Source organism: Ranitomeya imitator, chromosome 6 (genome assembly GCF_032444005.1).
Source record: "Ranitomeya imitator isolate aRanImi1 chromosome 6, aRanImi1.pri, whole genome shotgun sequence".
Classification (NCBI taxonomy): Eukaryota; Metazoa; Chordata; class Amphibia; order Anura; family Dendrobatidae; genus Ranitomeya; species Ranitomeya imitator.
The window spans coordinates 424,876,862-424,896,689 of record NC_091287.1 but is presented as its reverse complement, the minus strand read 5'-3'; the positions used below and the strand labels follow the sequence as shown (position 1 = coordinate 424,896,689).

Genomic DNA, 19,828 nt, shown 5'->3' with positions numbered 1-19,828 from the left:
TCGCACTTGCTATATTCACCTGCTCCCCGTTCCACCGTCGCCGGTCGCAGCTGTGTCTTCCCCGTCCTCTGCACTGACTGTTCAGGCAGAGGGCGGCGTGCACACTAATCGCGTCATCGCACCCTCTGACCTGAGCATCACTGCAGAGGATGGGAAAGATGCAGCGGCGGCCGGCAGCGGTGGAATGGGGAGCAGGTGAATATCGCGCACTGCGTTATACTCACCTGCTCCTGGCACAGTCCCTGGTTCCCCGGCGCCGGCAGCTTCAACCTGTAGTGAGCGGTCACATGGTACCACTCATTACAGTAATGAATATGCAGCTCCACCCCTATGGGAGTGAAGTGGGGTCCATATTCATTACTGTAATGAGCGGTACTACGTGACCGCTCACTACAGGAAGAAGCTGCCGGCACAGGGGAACCAGGGACTGCGCCAGGAGCAGGTGAGTATGATTACATAGCTGTTGCTCCACCTCCCCTGCCAACCCCTGGGTATGACTCAAGTATAAGCCGAGAGAGGCAACTTCAGCCTAAAAAAATGGGCTGAAATTCTCAACTTATACTGGAGTATATATGGTAATTAACAAAAAACACCTGCAAAGGCTTCCTAAGCGTTTCAAAAGGTCCCTTAGTCTGTTTCAGTAGGCTCCACAATCATGGGGAAGACTGCTTACTTGCCAGATGTCCAGAAGGCAGTCATTGACACATTCAACAAGGAGGGTAAGCCACAAAAGGTCATTGCTAAAGAAGCTGGCTGTTCACAGAGTGTTGTATCCAAGCATATAAATGGAAGGTTGAGTGGAACGATAAAGGGTGGTAGAAAAAGGAGGACAAGCAACCGGGATAACCGCAACCTTGAAAGGATTGTTAAGAAAAGGCCATTTAAAAATATGGGGGAGATGCTCGAGGAGTGGACTGCTGCTAGAGTCATTGCTTCAAGAGCCACCACATACAGACATATCCAGGACGTGGGCTAGAAGTGTTGCATTCCTTCTGTCAAGCCACTCATGACCAATAGACAACGCCAGAAGCGTCTTACCTGGGCTAAGGAGAAAAAGAACTGGCTGTTGCTCCGTGGCCTAAGGCGTTGTTTTCAGATGAAAGTAAATTTTGCATTTCACTTGGAAATCAAAGTCGCAGAGTCTGAAGAAAGAGTGGAGAGGCACACACTCCAAGCTGATTGAGGTCTAGTGTGAAGTTTCCACAATCAGTGATGTTATCTGCTGGTGTAAGTCCACTGTGTATTATCAAGACCAAAGTCAGCTCAGCTGTCTACCAGGAAATTTTAGAGCACCTTATGCTTCCCTCTGCTGACAAGCTTTTTGGAGATGGAAATTTTATTCTTCAGCAGGACTTGGCACCTGTTCACACTGCCAAAAGTACCAATAAATGGTTTAAAAACAATAGTATCACTCTGTTTGATTGGCCAGCAAACTCGCCTGACCTTAACCCAATAGAGAATCTATGGGGTATTGTCAAGAGGAAGATGAGAGACACCAGACCCAAAAATGCAGATGAGCTGAAGGCTGCTATCAGAGCAACCTGGGCTTCCATAATACCTCAGCAGTGCCACAGGCTGATCGACTCTATGGCACACCACATTGATGCAGTAATTGATGCAAAAGGAGACCCAACCAAGTATTGAGTGCATTTACTGAACATACATTTCAGTAGGCCAACATTTGGGATTTTTAAATCATTTTTCAAGATGATGTTATGAAGTATTCTAATTTTCTGAGATAATGACATTTGGGCTTTCATTGGCTGTAAGCTATAATCCTCAACATTAACAGAAATAAACACTTGAAATAGATCACTCTGTTTGGGGTTTAATAGGACCTTTCCTTAAAGGGGATCTGTGACTAAATTTTAAGAATACAAACACCATACATTAGTAAATACACCTATTAGACCATCTATTAGATCCAAATGCAATGTTAAAGAGATGATTGACTACTACAAATTCCCACAAGTAAAATAAAAAAATCTTATACTCACCTCCCGCACCAGTGCCATTCCAGTAATGTTAGTGGCAGGTCTCTCAGGACTCGAGTCACATTGTTATGACACATCAGCGCTGCAGCCAATCAGGTGCCACTGATCGGCTGCTTTGCTCACATTTCTCTCAGATGAAACTTAGATGTCAAATGAAAATGTGATCAAAGGTGTTTGGCTGCAGTGCTCACATGGCATAACAATGTTGTAACGAATGCAAACGGAGTCACAGATAGTGAAGTGCACATTCATTTATTGAACTTATTGTGGAACCATGGGACCACTACTCGGGGGACTCCGAAGGGGGTGTTACTAAGCTAGCCCCAGACTCCCGTAGTAAGACCCCTCAAACAGGGCCAGAGTGGAACGTTTTGGAGACATAATGTGCTACCTTCAGTTAGACCCCAGGTACGTGGAAGCTGACTCGGCCGGACTGGCGGGCATGCAGGTACTGCAAGTTGCGGAGAACTAGACAGGAGAAAGGCAGATCAAATGGGTAGCGGGCAACAGCTGGCATGGAGAGAAGCAGGTGGTGCAGGCATAGCCCCAGAAGGCAAGAGAAGCATGGCGGATACACTGAGGAGACAAACCATAATTAGCGAGGTACAAGCTAAGCATTTCACACAAGAGCCTGGAACCTGAGAACTAGCAACTGGAAACACATGCTGCTCAGGCACCTCCCTAAGGGCAGAGGTGCCTAAAATAGTATGAGACACTTAGCCACTAGCTGAGACCTATTTTGAAAATGACGCTCTGTCTCTTTAAGAGACCGGGAGTGTGCGCATGTGCGCCCTTAGTGGTGTGCCAGGAGACCTGCGGGATGCGCGCAGCATCCAGGAAGCAGGAGCAGGCAGCGTGGAACGTGAAACGGAAGCCCAAGGAGACCAGAGTCCCTGCCGGGCACTGCTCTGAAGCGGCAGCCCCAATGACACAGGTGCGGAACAGGGAGCAGACCGGGACAGCAGAGGTACAAATGTCATGCAAGCGCTGGGACACCCAGCAATAATATCTTGTGGGATATCAGGAAAAGGCTTTTTTTTCCTTTAAGACAAGGTTGTCCATAAAGTGGACAACCCTTTCAACTATAAAAGAAACTCCAATAGAGAAAAATGATGGAATAAACAATGGTAGAACAATATCAGGAAAGTTATGTTTATTCATATACAGTATATATCAAACATGCTCCTAGACTTACATAGGACAGTTTGTCTCAATAAAAGTAGATAATATATATATATACTGTATATATATATATATATATAAAATGGGAGTCACTTGCAGTCACATATAACTGTAATGCCTTATAGCTTTAGGCTATGTGCACACGTTGCGGATTAGGCTTAGGAATTTCTGGTGCGGATTCTGCCTCTCCTGGCAGAAAATGCACCTGCGGATTTGTCGTGGTTTTTTTTTGCGACACCGCAGCGTTTTTTGTGCGTTTTTGCTGCGGTTTCCTTGCGGATTTGCTGCGTTTTTTTACCCCTGCGGTTTTCTATAATGGAATGGGTACAAAAACGCTGCAGATTCACAAAAAAGTAGTGACATGCTGCTTCTTTTAAACGGCAGCATTTCCGCAGCGGATTTTCCGCAAAGTGTGCACAGCATTTTTTTTTTCTCATTGATTTACATTGTACTGTAAATCAATTGCGGATCTGCGTTTCTGCACTGCAAAAAACTATGCGGATCCGCAGACAATCCGCAACGTGTGCACATACCCTAATATGCCTGTCATCACTTTTCATACTTGGATGCCGATTGTACCGCTCAAACATAACTAACCAGAGCCTTATCCCATTATTACTTGTGTTGGGCAATGTTGAGTAAAAATAATATATTATACAGGCTTTTATCAAAATTTTGAAAATACATTATTATATGTTGAAAAAAGTACAAACTACATATTAAAACTGTGAGTCAATATACAAAAGAATAGACATTGCATTGCCTGAATACATCTCATAGTACTGTCAGAGACAATATATATTAGTACAAAGTACAAAGTAAGCACACCTCATGCTACACATCAATTGACACATCTGTTAATATTATGTATGCTATCCAACAGCCTGATACAAACATAGAATTGACATAAAAACAGTCTGTCTACAAGGTACCCTCCATATCGCAATACCCCTCTTGTACAAAAGATCCGTAGGGCAGAAAATCCCAAAATGTACCAACATAAGTTACAGATATAGAGGTAAATACATATAAAAGGTATTTTACCAACCACTCAGATGCCAACCATCCTGAAGCATGTTTCGCAATAGTTTCTTCAGGGGCTATGAATAAAGCGGTCCTGTAAAGGCAGGCATTGAATAGTACTGAGGTCCTTTCTGTTTCCAGTTATAGACGCCCTGTCACGATTCCCCTGACCGCTGTCACCACTGGGTCAGGATTCACACCGTGACCGTCACCCCTACGTCACGGATCAGGGTGACTTTAGGCCAACAGACGGCTATCACATGTGCAGGGGGGCTTATCTTAGTTATCCCTCCACTGCTAACAATGTGATGAAAGACCACACACAAGGCTATTGACCTCTTAGTTTACAGCAGGGGCTTATTCTAGGTATCCCACTGCTTTTCTATATACCACGAACTGCAGGGATTTATGTATATCCCGCTTACAGTTCCACTTAACACTTGCAGCTCTCTGGCGCCCCCTTACTCTCAGGTCAGATTAGGTACTGCACCCTGGGTAATTAGTCGCCAGAAAGGCTGCCTGCTATGTACTGGCTATTGGGCACGCTGCAGCGACGCGATAACTACTCCCACACAGGCAGGAACAATAATTATCAAACCCGCAGTTGCTTCAACATAATCCAACCGTCAGCACACTTTCGCTGCCACCAGCTTCGATTAAACGGGTCCGAAGCTAACCCAACACAACAGTAACAGTAGCGTATTTTCCCTTCCAGAGACTTAGGGTACGGTTTAGAGCAGGAGAACGAACTAATATATAATAGTATATCCCATTAAAAATAATTAGGCAATGCTTTATCAAAAATAGTTTATAAAGAGGTTATAAATGAGACAATTGCAAATATGTACATGGGTAATTATAACATAAAGGGAATAAATGAGAAAAGCAACACTTACATGTTTAAAGCATGACAAGCAACCAGGCTAGTGGAGTTTTTCCATACGTCCCAGCTCATTGGGACGTGAGCAGGGCTCTTCCAGGACAGGACAAGAAATCCAGCAGCAAGCGACTCCTCAGAGCCTGCCAGACACTTAAAACATTAAGGCTGTGACATCACAGAAAGGCTGGCTTATCCAGACCCTCCTCTCTCTACATTCTGCCTAAACTTTAAACTATTCTCTCTGATTTCTATAACTTCACTACAAAACATGTCAGCGTCCTAAAAAGCTCATCATTCATCTCAGATTAACGTGAGCATTCTAATGAGATCAAATATGTCCTATCTGGGATACATATTTACAGAGAAATCCCTACTTCTTTACCAGATGGAGTTAGAAACCCGAGTGTCATGAGATGTGTAGCTACACCGAGTGGGACTACGAATATATATTTTCGTATTTCTAGCTTAAATCGTTTGCCTAATATCTAACAAAAACTAAACAAAGAATCTTTCATGGATTTTTGGAGCCATTTTTCCTGTTCTAGCTGGACAAGAGCTTACACAGGAAATGCCAGTCGTAAATTCCGTTCGGCCATAAAACTTCTAACCCCCACACTCTCTGAGAAGGAAAGCCAGGAATTTGCAGCTACAACTGTTACTCCAAGAAGGGGGGGCTTAGCCCACACAGGCTAGAGAACTACTTATGATATTTCATACCATATCGTGACACCTCCCCCTTTTGGTGTGCGCTAGGGAGGCAGGACCTGATGGTTCTCCTCCATGCGCACCTCAGCAGGTTCACCCTGGTGGGCCAACCCATCACCATTGCCATGATCTGGTTCCATGGTGCCTTCGCCTACCCGGTTTCCCAGGTAGTGAACCTCCCTCATGCCCATCTGACACTTTCCCGGCTTGATAGTCAGTCCTGCTTGGTGAATTCGCCTGAGCACCTCCTCGAGATGCTGCAGGTGTTCCTCCCAGGAGGAACTGAAGATGGCAATGTCATCCAAGTACGCCACGGCGTACGTCTCCAGTCCCTGAAGCAGGCGGTTGACCATCCGCTGGAAAGTGGCAGGGGCATTCTTCATGCCGAAGGGCATGACCGTGGACTCGTACAGTCCAAAGGGTGTGATAAAGGCGGACTTCTCCTGCGCCTCGGGGCTCAGGGGAATCTGCCAGTATCCTCTACTCAAATCCATTATTGTCAGGTATTTTGCGCCAGCTAACTTCTCAAGCAGCTCCTCGATGCGCGGCATTGGGTGCGCATCCGAGGCTGTGATGGCGTTGAGCCCCCTGTAGTCCACGCAGAACCGTGTGGTCCGGTCCTTCTTTGGCACGAGAACTACAGGCGATGCCCACGCGCTCTTTGACCGTCGAATCACCCCCAGCTGTAACATCTCATCGATCTCTTGGCGCATAGTCTGCTGCACCTGGTCAGAGATTCGATAGGGTGTTCGCCGTAGTGGGGCGTGATTCCCGGTGTCCACCTCGTGGACGGCTAACTCAGTCCTCCCAGGTCGGTTGGAGAATACGACCCGGAAGGGTTCCAGTGTGGTTTGCAACTGCACCCGCTGGGGTTCAGTTAGCGAGGCGCTTACCTCCACATCCTCGATGGACCCATTGGCCTTGGCTTGGGCCAGCAAGTCCAGGAGGGTGTCTTCCTCACCGTCTTCGGGCAAGCTGCAGACCGGTAGGACGAAAGGTTCACGTTCGTGATGAGCCTTCATCATGTTGACGTGAAAGGCCTTTCGCCTACCCCGAGCGTGGTCAAGCGTGACCACGTACGTGACCGGGTTGAGCTGTTGGTGGACGACGTACGGGCCCTCCCAGGCTGCCTGAAGCTTATCCGTTGGTACGGGGACCAGCACCCACACCTTTTGACCCACGTGGTAGGTCCGCTCCCGGGCGTTCTGGTCGTACCAGTGCTTCTGATCAGCCTGAGCCTGCGTCATGTTGTCATGCACCAACTGCGTCAAGGTCTGCATCTTGTCACGGAAGCGCATGACATACTCCACTATGGACACTTCAGAAGGGTTCGGCTCCTCTTCCCAGGATTCTCTTACCAACCCAAGGGGTCCCCGAACTCGCCTGCCGTACAGGAGCTCGAGGGGGAGAACCCCGTCGAGGCCTGCGGAACCTCTCGGTAAGCGAACAGCAGGTGTGGGAGGTACCGCTCCCAGTCGCGCCCTTGAGTCTCAACCAGCATGCGTAGCATCTGTTTGAGGGTACCATTGAAGCGTTCACACAAGCCATTGGTCTGTGGGTGGTACGCACTCGATACCAGGTGCTTCACCTGCATTTTCTTACAGAGAGCCTCCATTAGGCGAGACATAAATTGGGTCCCTTGATCAGTAAGCATTTCCCTGGGAAATCCTACACGTGAAAAGATGGCCAACAGGGCATCCGCCACCTTATCTGCCCTAGTGGACGACAGAGCTACTGCCTCTGGGTACCGGGTAGCGTAGTCTACCACAGTAAGGATGTATTGCTTTCCAGAGCTGCTGGGGACGGCCAGCGGGCCCACAATGTCCACCGCGATCCTCTGGAAAGGCTCCTCTATCACTGGCAAAGGGATCAGGGGAGCCTTAAGAGCAGGCCCTGCCTTCCCCACTCTTTGACAGGTGACACAGGAGCGGCAGTAGTTTGACACATCTGTCCCCATCTTAGGCCAATAGAAGTGTTGAGACAGCCGGGCCTTAGTTTTGCTGATCCCCAAGTGTCCAGCTAGCGGGATCTCATGGGCAATCCGCAACAACTCACCCCGGAATTGCTGCGGGACGACCAGCTGTCTTTCCCTCAACCACTCCTTTTGTGATTCTCCGGGTACTGTCTCCCGGTATAACCTTCCTTGTTCCCAGAACACCCTCTCCTTATCAGTCACGGAGGTGGGCGTCTCGGCGAGTTGTCTCAAACTCTCTAGGCTCGCATCTGTGTGCAGAGCGGCCTGAAACTCCTGGCTAGGGGAAGCCAAAAGCGACGTCAGGGTCCCTTCCCCACGGGAACCCTCTTGGACCTGCTCTGGGTCCACCTCTGGTTCAGTCACAGTGATGACTGAGGAGGGTCCGGAAGGCTGACAGTTATCTGCGTTCCGGGCACTCTGACTGCGGGTGACAGCAGCTACATAGGCTGTCTCCCCGGGGGTTTCTACAGGCCCATCAGCCGGCGCTGCTATGGGCTCTACCTCCCCATCCACCCCCAACACTCCAGGGGCTGTGCTACTTATGGGCCAGTTACCTTCCTCGGTGGCACTGGTCACTTTCATGGCGTCACCTTCCTCACGGTTCCCATGCATCTCCCCATTTCCTGTAGCACCGACACTTGCCCCTGTTAGGGGTTCCTCAGCCGTCTCACTCCGCAGAGCGACGTGGCTGGGCACACCTGTACCTATGGACACATTAACCTTCACAGAAAAATCATTATCAGGTTCAGCTGGCACAGGTACAACATTTTCACCATCAATCCTAGGGAAAAAATGGTTATTAGATGCATCATTACAAGATAAAGCATGGTCAGGTAACACATGCGATTTCCCATCATCATCATCATCAGGGTTAACTTTACCCTCATTAGTAGATTGGGGAGGGGTGTCAGGGACGTAGTATGCATACATCCTCCCCAAATCAGTCCCCAACAAAACATCAGTGGGCAAATTATCAGACAGCCCCACTTCCTTCACCCCGCTCCCAGCACCCCAATCAATAAAAACCCGGGCCATCGGTAAGGGACAGCTGATGCCCCCAATCCCAGTGACAGTTAGGGTTTTCCCCGGAATGATTTCTTCAGGGGCCGCCAGTTCGGGTCGGATGAGGGTTCGTTCAGCCCCGGTGTCCTTGAGGCCTGTAGCAACATGGCCTCCCACAGTGACGGGCTGTACGTTGTCACACACCCTCCCAACCACACCACCCACCAAAAGAACTGCTGCATTAGGCCCTGGGGCCTTGGCTGGGGGGTTCTTCGGCCTGTCTGGACAGAAGGTACTGATATGCCCAGGCCGCTTGCAGGTGTAACACGCGCGAGGTTCGGTGGTAGGTCTGGTGCTGTTGGCCACAGGGCCAGGACCTCGGGTGTGCTGGCTGGCAGGGGTACTGGCGTTGGTTGCAGGCTTACCCCCTCTCCAGCTGGTGGTGACTGGCTTCCGCACTTCCGATCTACGGTTGGCCTCATAGGCATCGGCAATCTGTGCTGCTTTCGTCACGTCTTTGGGTTCTCTGTCCATCACGAACTGTCGCACCTCAGCTGGGCAAAGATGAAAGAACTGGTCTTTGATCATCAGGTCTCGCAGCTGTGCAAAGGTGGTCACTGACAGTCCTTGGGTCCACTGGTCAAAGTGGGTCCCCAGTCCATGCACCACATCACTGTAACTGTCGTGTGGGCCACGTTGGAGGGTCCGGAACTTTCTACAGTACACCTCGGGTGTAAGCTGGTACTTGGCTATCAGAGCCTGCTTGATGGCCTCATAGTCTCCATCTTGTTCTTGAGGGAGGGCAGCAAACGCCTCCAGAGCTTTACCTTTCAGCCCTGGTGTCAGGTATCGGGCCCATTCATCTGTAGGCAGCTGGTACTGCCTGCAGGCTTTCTCAAAGGCCCGCAGAAAAGTGTCCAAATCTCCGTCCTTCTCCATAACAGGAAAGTGATCAGGCCGGGGCTTCGGTGTCTGAGCGCTGCTAGGCTCACGGTTGGTCTGAGACAACCCCTGCATTTGCAGTCGGGCTAACTGCAGCTGGTACTCCCGCTCAGCTTGCCGCTCGGCTCGCTGGGCCTCTCTCTCAGCTCGGGCCTCTCTCTCGGCTGCCTGGGCCTCCTGCCGGTATTGCTGAATCAGCTGCCGACGTCCCTCATGGTCGTCAATGGGGAATTCTTTCAAGGCCGCCTGCAGGTGGGGGTCCAATTCGCCCGGATTACTAACAGGGCCAGCATTCAGTGGTTGGACCTCTGCTGCAGCACCATGTTCGCTGGTGCTGGCTTCTGCGGCCTCTGAGCTCTGAGATTGGTCTCGAGCGGCTTCCCATTGCACCAGATCTGCGACCAGTTGGGCTTTGTTTTTGCTTGCAAAGTCAATGTGCTGTGTCTTGCATAAGGCAACAAGGGTGTCTCTGGTCTGCTGCTCATAGAAGGTTTCTCCCAGCACAACCATGGTTGCCAAATAAAAGATAGGATAGAAAAACGAAGAGAAAGGGAGGGGATAATTACCAGTACGCAATTGTCTCACAACTAAAAAGCACTGAGTTCGTTCTCCAAACTTATTTGCGCAGAGTCCTCGCAAGAACTTTCTGCAAGTTTTTAGTGAGAGGAATGATTACTCAAACCAAATCACTAATGCTCTAAGATATCCCACCGCCTTGCCACCAATTGTCACGATTCCCCTGACCGCTGTCACCACTGGGTCAGGATTCACACCGTGACCGTCACCCCTACGTCACGGATCAGGGTGACTTTAGGCCAACAGACGGCTATCACATGTGCAGGGGGGCTTATCTTAGTTATCCCTCCACTGCTAACAATGTGATGAAAAACCACACACAAGGCTATTGACCTCTTAGTTTACAGCAGGGGCTTATTCTAGGTATCCCACTGCTTTTCTATATACCACGAACTGCAGGGATTTATGTATATCCCGCTTACAGTTCCACTTAACACTTGCAGCTCTCTGGCGCCCCCTTACTCTCAGGTCAGATTAGGTACTGCACCCTGGGTAATTAGTCGCCAGAAAGGCTGCCTGCTATGTACTGGCTATTGGGCACGCTGCAGCGACGCGATAACTACTCCCACACAGGCAGGAACAATAATTATCAAACCCGCAGTTGCTTCAACATAATCCAACCGTCAGCACACTTTCGCTGCCACCAGCTTCGATTAAACGGGTCCGAAGCTAACCCAACACAACAGTAACAGTAGCGTATTTTCCCTTCCAGAGACTTAGGGTACGGTTTAGAGCAGGAGAACGAACTAATATATAATAGTATATCCCATTAAAAATAATTAGGCAATGCTTTATCAAAAATAGTTTATAAAGAGGTTATAAATGAGACAATTGCAAATATGTACATGGGTAATTATAACATAAAGGGAATAAATGAGAAAAGCAACACTTACATGTTTAAAGCATGACAAGCAACCAGGCTAGTGGAGTTTTTCCATACGTCCCAGCTCATTGGGACGTGAGCAGGGCTCTTCCAGGACAGGACAAGAAATCCAGCAGCAAGCGACTCCTCAGAGCCTGCCAGACACTTAAAACATTAAGGCTGTGACATCACAGAAAGGCTGGCTTATCCAGACCCTCCTCTCTCTACATTCTGCCTAAACTTTAAACTATTCTCTCTGATTTCTATAACTTCACTACAAAACATGTCAGCGTCCTAAAAAGCTCATCATTCATCTCAGATTAACGTGAGCATTCTAATGAGATCAAATATGTCCTATCTGGGATACATATTTACAGAGAAATCCCTACTTCTTTACCAGATGGAGTTAGAAACCCGAGTGTCATGAGATGTGTAGCTACACCGAGTGGGACTACGAATATATATTTTCGTATTTCTAGCTTAAATCGTTTGCCTAATATCTAACAAAAACTAAACAAAGAATCTTTCATGGATTTTTGGAGCCATTTTTCCTGTTCTAGCTGGACAAGAGCTTACACAGGAAATGCCAGTCGTAAATTCCGTTCGGCCATAAAACTTCTAACCCCCACACTCTCTGAGAAGGAAAGCCAGGAATTTGCAGCTACAACTGTTACTCCAAGAAGGGGGGGCTTAGCCCACACAGGCTAGAGAACTACTTATGATATTTCATACCATATCGTGACACGCCCATACACTTTATGTGCAGTTCATTTGACTAACATCTATTCTTCCCAACTCCCGCATATGCAGGCACTCTGCTCAGTTGAGTCTGCATTTCTTTTCAGCCCAAAGATTCATTTGGAAACAGCATATTTTTCTGGGAGAAAACGACTGGGCATGTTGAAATCTAACATGCCTGATTCTTTTTTCCACTGACATCCACTATTGGGGGAATGTTCATATGTGCTTGGCCAGTCCAGATAAAATCATCCATTGGCTAGGCCAGAAAATATCATCCATTGGCCAGTCAAGAAAAAAAATCAGTTCAACCAACTTTCCTCTGTGTATAGGCACCTTCAATACCGGTCAATAATAGTTCTACATTCAAAATACGACATAGGGCTGCAAAATGTTTATTATTTGTTTTCCTCGTTCCAACTATAATCACCAAGTTTCCTTGTAACCAATGAAATTAATTTTCTGATTTAGATCTCTTCAATGGAGACAAATCTGAAAACAATAGAGGAGGAGAACAAACTCATAGAGCAGAACAATGAAAGTCTTTTGAAAGAGCTGGCTGGTCTAAGCCAAGCCCTTATTTCAAGTCTTGCTGATATCCAGCTTCCACAAATGGTAAGACCATATAAGTTCCCATGATGAGGACTAGAAATGGAACTGCATCTACCTGAAAATGTGCTACATATAGAACCTATCAAGTGTTTTCTTCTCCTCCCTTCAACCTCTTGCTTTTTTCAGGACTTTCTACTGAAGGAGCACAATGACTTGTAGACATTCCTGCCCCGTAAGCTGCATGTGTATGCTAGATAATTGTGAATGAGCATTCTCAAAAATGCTCGTTTCATAATTACTTTGCCGTGTAAGCAGCCTGCTGATCACCTGATGAATGAACGTTTTGAAATGATCATCGTCCTCGGCAATGCATTGTTCCTGTGTAAATAGAACGATTAAAATTATGGCAGCCTATGTGCACTGTGCGATCTAGCATAGATTACTCAGTGAGCATCATTTAGTTTAACGTAAGCAGGAATTTAAATGACCACTGATCAGCAAAAGTTTAGCAATTGTTTGTCATATATCTACCATATAATTGTCTAAGGTCCACTTCCTTCTTTGTCTGTCCTTCTGTCTGTCTGTCTTTCTTTCTGTCACGGAAATCCCAAGTCGCTGATTGGTCGCGGCAAAAAGGCCACGACCAATCAGCGACGGGCAGAGTCTGGCAGCAAAATGGCCGCTTCTTACTCCCCGCAGTCAGTGCCCGCAGTCCATACTCCCCCCCAGTCAGCGCTCACACAGGGTTAATGGCAGCGTTAATGGACCGCGTTATGCTGCGGTGTAACGCAGTCCGTTAACGCTGCTATTAACCCTGTGTGACCAACTTTTTACTATTGATGCTGCCTATGCGGCATCAATAGTAAAAAGATCTAATGTTAAGAATAATAAAAAATAAAAAAAAAATCATTATATACTCACCTTCCGTGGGCCCCCGGATCCAGCCGAGGCCTTTCCCGCTCCTCGTGACGTTCCGGTGACCGGTCCATGCGTTACGGTCTCGCAAGATGATGACATAGCGGTCTCACGAGACCGCTACATCATCATCTCGCGAGACCGCAATGCACTCTTGGGACCGGAGCGTCGCGAGGAGCATCGGTAAATGCCTGGGCTGGATCAGGGGGCTCCGGAAGGTGAGTATATAACTATTTTTTATTTTAATTCTTTTTTTTAACAGGGATATGGTGCTCACATTGCTATATACTACATGGGCTGTGTTAGATACTGCGTGGGCTGTGTTACATACTGCGTGGGCTGTGTTATATACTACATCTCTGTGCTATATACTACAAGGGCTGTGCTGTATACTACGTGGCTGTGGTATATATTATGTGGCTGGGTAATATACTACATTGCTGTGCTCTATACTACGTGGCCTGGGTTACATACTGCATGGGCAGTGTTATATACTACGTCTCTGTGCTATATACTACGTGGCTGTGCTATATACATGGCTGTGCAATATACTATGTGGCTGGGCAATATACTACGTGTCTGTGCTATATATTATGTGGCTGTGCTATATACTACGTGGCTGTAAACTACATACATATTGTAGAATAGCCGATGCATTAGAATCGGGCCACCATCTAGTAAGTTAATAAGATTCTTTACTTTTTGATTAAACGTGGAGGCATGTATCTTCTTAAAGGGAACCTGTCACCAGGAAAGATTTTATTCCTCCCAGCAGCATTCAGAGTTCAGTCACGGGGGGCGGCACTGATGCACTGTCAGTCAGGGCCGGGGGCATGGTTACAGACACTGCTCTCCATACACAGAGTGGTGATTGAACCAGTGCTGGAGCCGCCCCAGTGACTGAAACCCGAATGCTGCTGGGTTCATTTTCTCCCTGCAGCGTCCGGCTAAGTACGGGCACCAGGCAGACTCATAACTATCAACCTGCAAATTAATCTCATGTCTGCAGGTTAATAGTGTGTTTTCTGGTGACAGGTTCCCTTTAATATATATAACACTAGTTGGTTAAACTACAATTTGGAAACCTTTAGCCCTTCCTGCCATGAGCTTAAAACCTGCAATAATGCTTCAATGCTTCTTACAAATATATTCATGATATAATGGCTCTTGGGGCGGCAAAAGTGTGGTATCCTCTACTAATGGCCATGATTGTAGAAAACTCTGATCAGGGCTATTTAACACGAGATGCCACCATCAGTTTGGAGATTGCAATTACGGGGGCTGATTGGTTAAAAAGGGAAAGAACTATGCTAAAAGAGGTGGTCCACATAAAAAAAATATAAGAAAACATATTCTTGGTGTAATGATATATGGAGCTGCCCGGACCTTGGAGCATCAGTGAAACATTTAACAATATTTTTTACAGTGATAAGTCCTTCCTAAATCATCCACCAGGCTGAATATAGGCATTTCAATGCATTCTAAATATATATAACACGTAAAAGCATGGGCCTTTAATGGGCCAAAAAGTTTAATATAGTTAAAAAAATTACTTAAAAAAAACAATAAAACAATCATATTTGGTAGCCTCATTAACACAATTTACTTGTACTATGCGAAACACGGGGGCAAATGGAATGGATCCCACATTACACACAACATGGGTAAGCAGTAACTACATCCTTGATAGCACTTTATTTTAGTGCACCTTTGGCGCTCATTTGTAGGTTGAAATATTGAGTTAATCCACTTCACAGATTTGGTTTCTATATTGATGGGAGAGATTTATATAGTTATGTCCCAAGCTGAAAGATATAGACACCATATGAATTTCTATGAAACAAAACATTATCTTTAGTCTGCATTATTTAAAGACACTAAGGATTTAAATACATTTTATTGGATGTTTTATCATTGAAAATAACTCTGTAGAGGAGATAATATCTTGTAAAATATCCTGGTGGTCCTTCACCCCTGAAAAGGGGATTCAGACATATTAATGTACAGTCCATACTCAGATCACAATACACAGTCTGACCATGGGTCTTATAACCTGACCATAGATATACAGGAAAGTATTCATACCCCTTTACATTTTCCATTCTTTGCTTCATTGCAGCCATGTGGTAAACTCAAAAAAGTTAATTTTTTTCTCATTAATGTAAACTCGGCACCCCATCTTGACTAAAAAACAAACAGAAATGTAGTCATTTTTGCAGATTTATTAAGAAAGAAAAACTGAAATATCACATGGTCATAAGTATTCAGACCCTTTGCTCAGTATTGAGTTGAAGCACCCATTTGAGCTAGTACAACCATGAGTCTTCTTGGGAATGATGCAACCAGTTCTTCACACCTGAATTTGGGGATCCCCTGCCATTCTTCCTTGCATATCCTCTCCAATTCCATCAGGTTGGATGGTGAACATTGGTGGACAGCCATTTTTAGGTCTCTCCAGATATACTCAATTAGGTTTAGGTCAGGGCTCTGGCTGGGCCAGTCAAGAATGGTCACAGAGTTCGGCCAAGTCTGAGGTTCAGAGTACTCTGGAAGACGTTTTCATCCAGGATATCTCTGTACTTGGCCGCATTCATGTTTCCTTCAATGACAACCAGTTGTCCTGTCTATGCAGCTGAAAAACACCCCCATAGCACGATGCTGCCACCACCATGTTTCACTGATGGGATTGTAGTGGGCAGGTGATGGGCAGTGCCTGGTTTTCTCAACACATACCACTTAGAATTATCGCCAAAATGGTCTATCTTTGTCTTATCACACCAGAGAATCTTATTTATCATAGTCTGGGAGTCCTTCATGTGGTTTTTAGCAAACTCTATGGGGGCTTTCATATGTCTTGCACTGAGGAAAGGCTTCGTTGGGCAAATTTTTTATAAAGGCCTGACTGGTGGAGGGCTGCAGTGATAGTTGACTTTGTGGAACTTTCTCCCATCTCCCTACTGCATCTCTGGTGCTCAGCCACAGTGATCTTGGGGTTCTTCTTTACCTCTCTCACCAATGCTCTACTCCCACATTTGCTCAGTTTGGCTGGGCGGCCAGATCTAGGAAGACTTCTGGTGGTTCCAAACCTCTTCCATTTAAGGATTATGGAAGCCACTGTGCTCTTCCATTTAAGGAATCTTGAGTACTGCAGAAATTCTGTTTTAACCTTGGCCAGACCTGTGCCTTGCCGCAATTCTGTCTCTGAGCTCCTTAGCCAGTTCCTTTGACCTCTTTTCGTCTGACATGCACTGTAAGCTGTGAGGTCTTATATAGACAGGTGTGTGCCTTTCCAAATCAAGTCCTATCAGTTTAATTAAACACAGCTGGACTCTAATGAAGGAGTAGAACCATCTCAAGGAGGATCACAAGGAAATGGACAGCATGTGACTTAACTATGAGTGTCTGAGCAAAGGGTCTGAATACTTATGACCATGTGAAATTTCAGTTTTCTTTTTTATTAAATTTGCAAAAATTTCTACATTTCTGTTTTTTTCAGTCATGATGGGGCGCAGAGTGTACATTAATTTGAAAAAAAATGAACTTTTTTGAATTTACAAATGGCTGCAATGAAACAAAGAGTGAAAATTTTAAAGGGGTCTGAATACTTTCCGTACCCACTGTATATACACACAGAATACTTAGATATATAGATGTCAGTGACACACACACACATATATATTACATAGATAGATAGATAGATAGATAGATAGATAGAAGAAAAGCCAGTAATTCATATGCTGTGTTCTATAAAATCACTGCATGAGCCAACAGTATAGAAGAGATGGATTACATACAATAAATACAAATGGTATAGGTAGATATATAGATGTCAGTGACAAATACAATTAGTACAGTGTGTGTGCAAATTACTGGACATGTATTTAATTAATAAAAGATTATTTTTCAGAAAAAAATGGCGTGGGTTCCTGTGCAATTTTTGAAACCAGCAGAGGGAAAGCCAACGACTGGGTGTAGATGTATATAGCCTGGGAAGAGGGTAATACCCATGGAGCTTCCCAGCCTATTAATATCATCTCACAGCTGTATAATTAGCCTTTCCTGGCTATTAAAATGGTGGACCCTAAAAAAAATGTAGGGTCCCCCTACAATTAATAATCAGCAAAGGCTATGCAAACAGCTGCAGGCTGATATTAATAGCCTAGGAAGAGTCCATGGATACCTGCCCCCCCAGGCTAAAAACATCAGTTCTCAGCCATCCCAGAAAAGGCGCATCTCTAAGATGCACCAAATTCTGGCACCTGTAGCGGTGGCAAGTGGGGTGATAGTTGTGGGGTTGACCTTTCTATTGTCCGGTGACTTCAAGCGCAGAGATTAGTAATGGAGAGGTATCAATAAGATGCCCCCATTACTAACCCCATAGTCACATTGTAATAAAACACAGACATCCAGAAAAAAGTCCTTTAATGAAAGAATGACACAGACTCCTTTAATATTCTTAATTAAACCATAGTTATGACCTCACCCATTCCCCTGATGCCCTCATCATCTGCAAAAGAAGTAAAATAAACAAACAACCGTATTCCTCACCTTTCCGCAGAGATGCTTTTAATCCATTTGTCCCAGGACGGGTTCAGCTCAGCTATAGCACATCTCGATGGCAGATTGCATGATGCGACCATGCAGTGTGTCATCCAGCAGACAAGCTGAGTACCATGTGCTCAGTGTTTCTCTGTGAACTGATATTCCCAGTCTGACGAGACCACAAGCGTTAGAAAGTTCTACTGTTCGTGGTGCCGTCTGACTGGTCCTGCAAGTTCACGGCCAATGAACTCGCTTCACCTATGTGCGTCGGTGTGAGCGCTGTGGATAATTGTCCCACAGTGCCACAGTTCCAATCTTCCTCTGTCCAATGTCTGTGTTCTTTTGCCCATATTAATCTTTTCCTTTTATTAGCCAGTCTCAGATATGGCTTTTTCTATGCCACTTTGCCCTGAAGGCCAGCATCCCGGAGTCGCCTCTTCACTGTAGACGTTAACCTTGGCGTTTTGCGTGTACTATTTAATGAAACTGCCAGTTGAGGACCTGTGAGGCATCGATTTCTCAAACTACAGACTCTAATGTACTTGACTTGTTGCTCAGTTGTGCAGCAGGGCTTCCCACTTCTCTTTCTACTCTGGTTAGAGGCTGTTTATGCTCTCCTCTGAAGGGAGTAGTGCACACCGTTGTAGGAAATCTTCAGTTTCTTGGCAATTTTTTGCATGGAATAGCCTTCATTTCTAAGAACAAGAATAGACTGTTGAGTTTCACATGAAAGTTCTTTTTTTCTGGCCATTTTGAGAGTTTCATGGAACCAACAATTGTAATGCTCCAGTTTCTCAACTAACTCAAAGGAAGGTCAGGTTTATAGGTTCTCTAATCAGCCAAACTGTTTTCAGCTGTGCTAACATACTTACACAAGGGTTTTCAAAAGTATTCTAACCATTCATTAGCCTTCTTACACAGTTAGCAAACACAAAGTACCATAGGAACACTGGAGTGATGGTTGTTGGAAATGGGCCTCTATACACCTATGAAGATATTGCATTACAAACCAGACGTTTGCAGTTAAAATAGTCATTTACCACATTAACAATGTATAGAGTGTATTTCTGAATCATTTAATGTTAGCTTCATTGGAAAAAAATGTGCTTTTCTTTAAAAAATAAGGACATATCTAAGTGACCCTAAACGTTTGAACGGTAGTGTACATGCATCATATAGAATACACTGGAGCGATGTAACTATTGTACAGTATATAGGATATGCTGGGACCGATGTATATAGCTGATATAGGATACACTGGGCCGATGTATATATACGGCTCAAAAAAATAAAGGGAACACTAAAATCCCACATCCTAGATATCACTGAATGAAATATTCCAGTTGTAAATCTTTATTCATTACATAGTGGAATGTGTTGAGAACAATAAAACCTAAAAATTATCAATGTAAATCACAACTAATATCCCAAGGAGGTCTGGAGTTAGAATGATGCTCAAAATCAAAGTGGAAAATGAAGTTACAGGCTAATCCAATTTCAGTGGAAATGCCTGAAGACAAGGAAATGATGCTCAGTGTGTGGCCTCCCTACAACACCTGGGCATGCTCCTGATGAGGCGGAGGATGGACTCCTGAGGGATCTCCTTCCAGACTAGGACAAAAGCATTCGCCAACTCCTGGACAGTCTGTGGTGCAACGTGACGTTGGTGGATGGTGCGAGACATGATGTCCCAGATGTGTTCAATCGGATTCAGGTCTGGGGAATGGGCGGGCCAGTCCATAGCTTCAATGCCTTCATCTTGCAGGAACTGCTGACACACTCCAGCCACATGAGGTCTGGCATTGTCCTTCACTAGGAGGAACCCAGGGCCAACAGCACCAGCATATGTTCTCACAAGGGGTCTGAGGATCTCATCTCTGTACCTAATGGCAGTCAGGCTACCTCTGTCCAGCACATGGAGGGCTGTGCGGCCCTCCAAA

The 19,828-nt window shown here is 45.8% G+C and overlaps 1 protein-coding gene across 3 annotated transcripts in view; it reads left to right on the top strand.

The window, feature by feature from the left end:
• Positions 1-19,828, top strand: part of ST18 (ST18 C2H2C-type zinc finger transcription factor) — a 524,976-nt gene that overhangs the window by 492,085 nt on the left and 13,063 nt on the right. For 2 of the 3 annotated variants that reach the window (XM_069731332.1, XM_069731331.1), the window contains exon 21: positions 12,351-12,494. The exons of the other annotated variant lie outside the window; for it this stretch is intronic. In XM_069731332.1, coding sequence (XP_069587433.1) covers positions 12,351-12,494 — 144 coding nt within the window. The remainder of the gene's footprint in view (positions 1-12,350; positions 12,495-19,828) is intronic. 3 annotated transcript variants of the gene reach the window in all.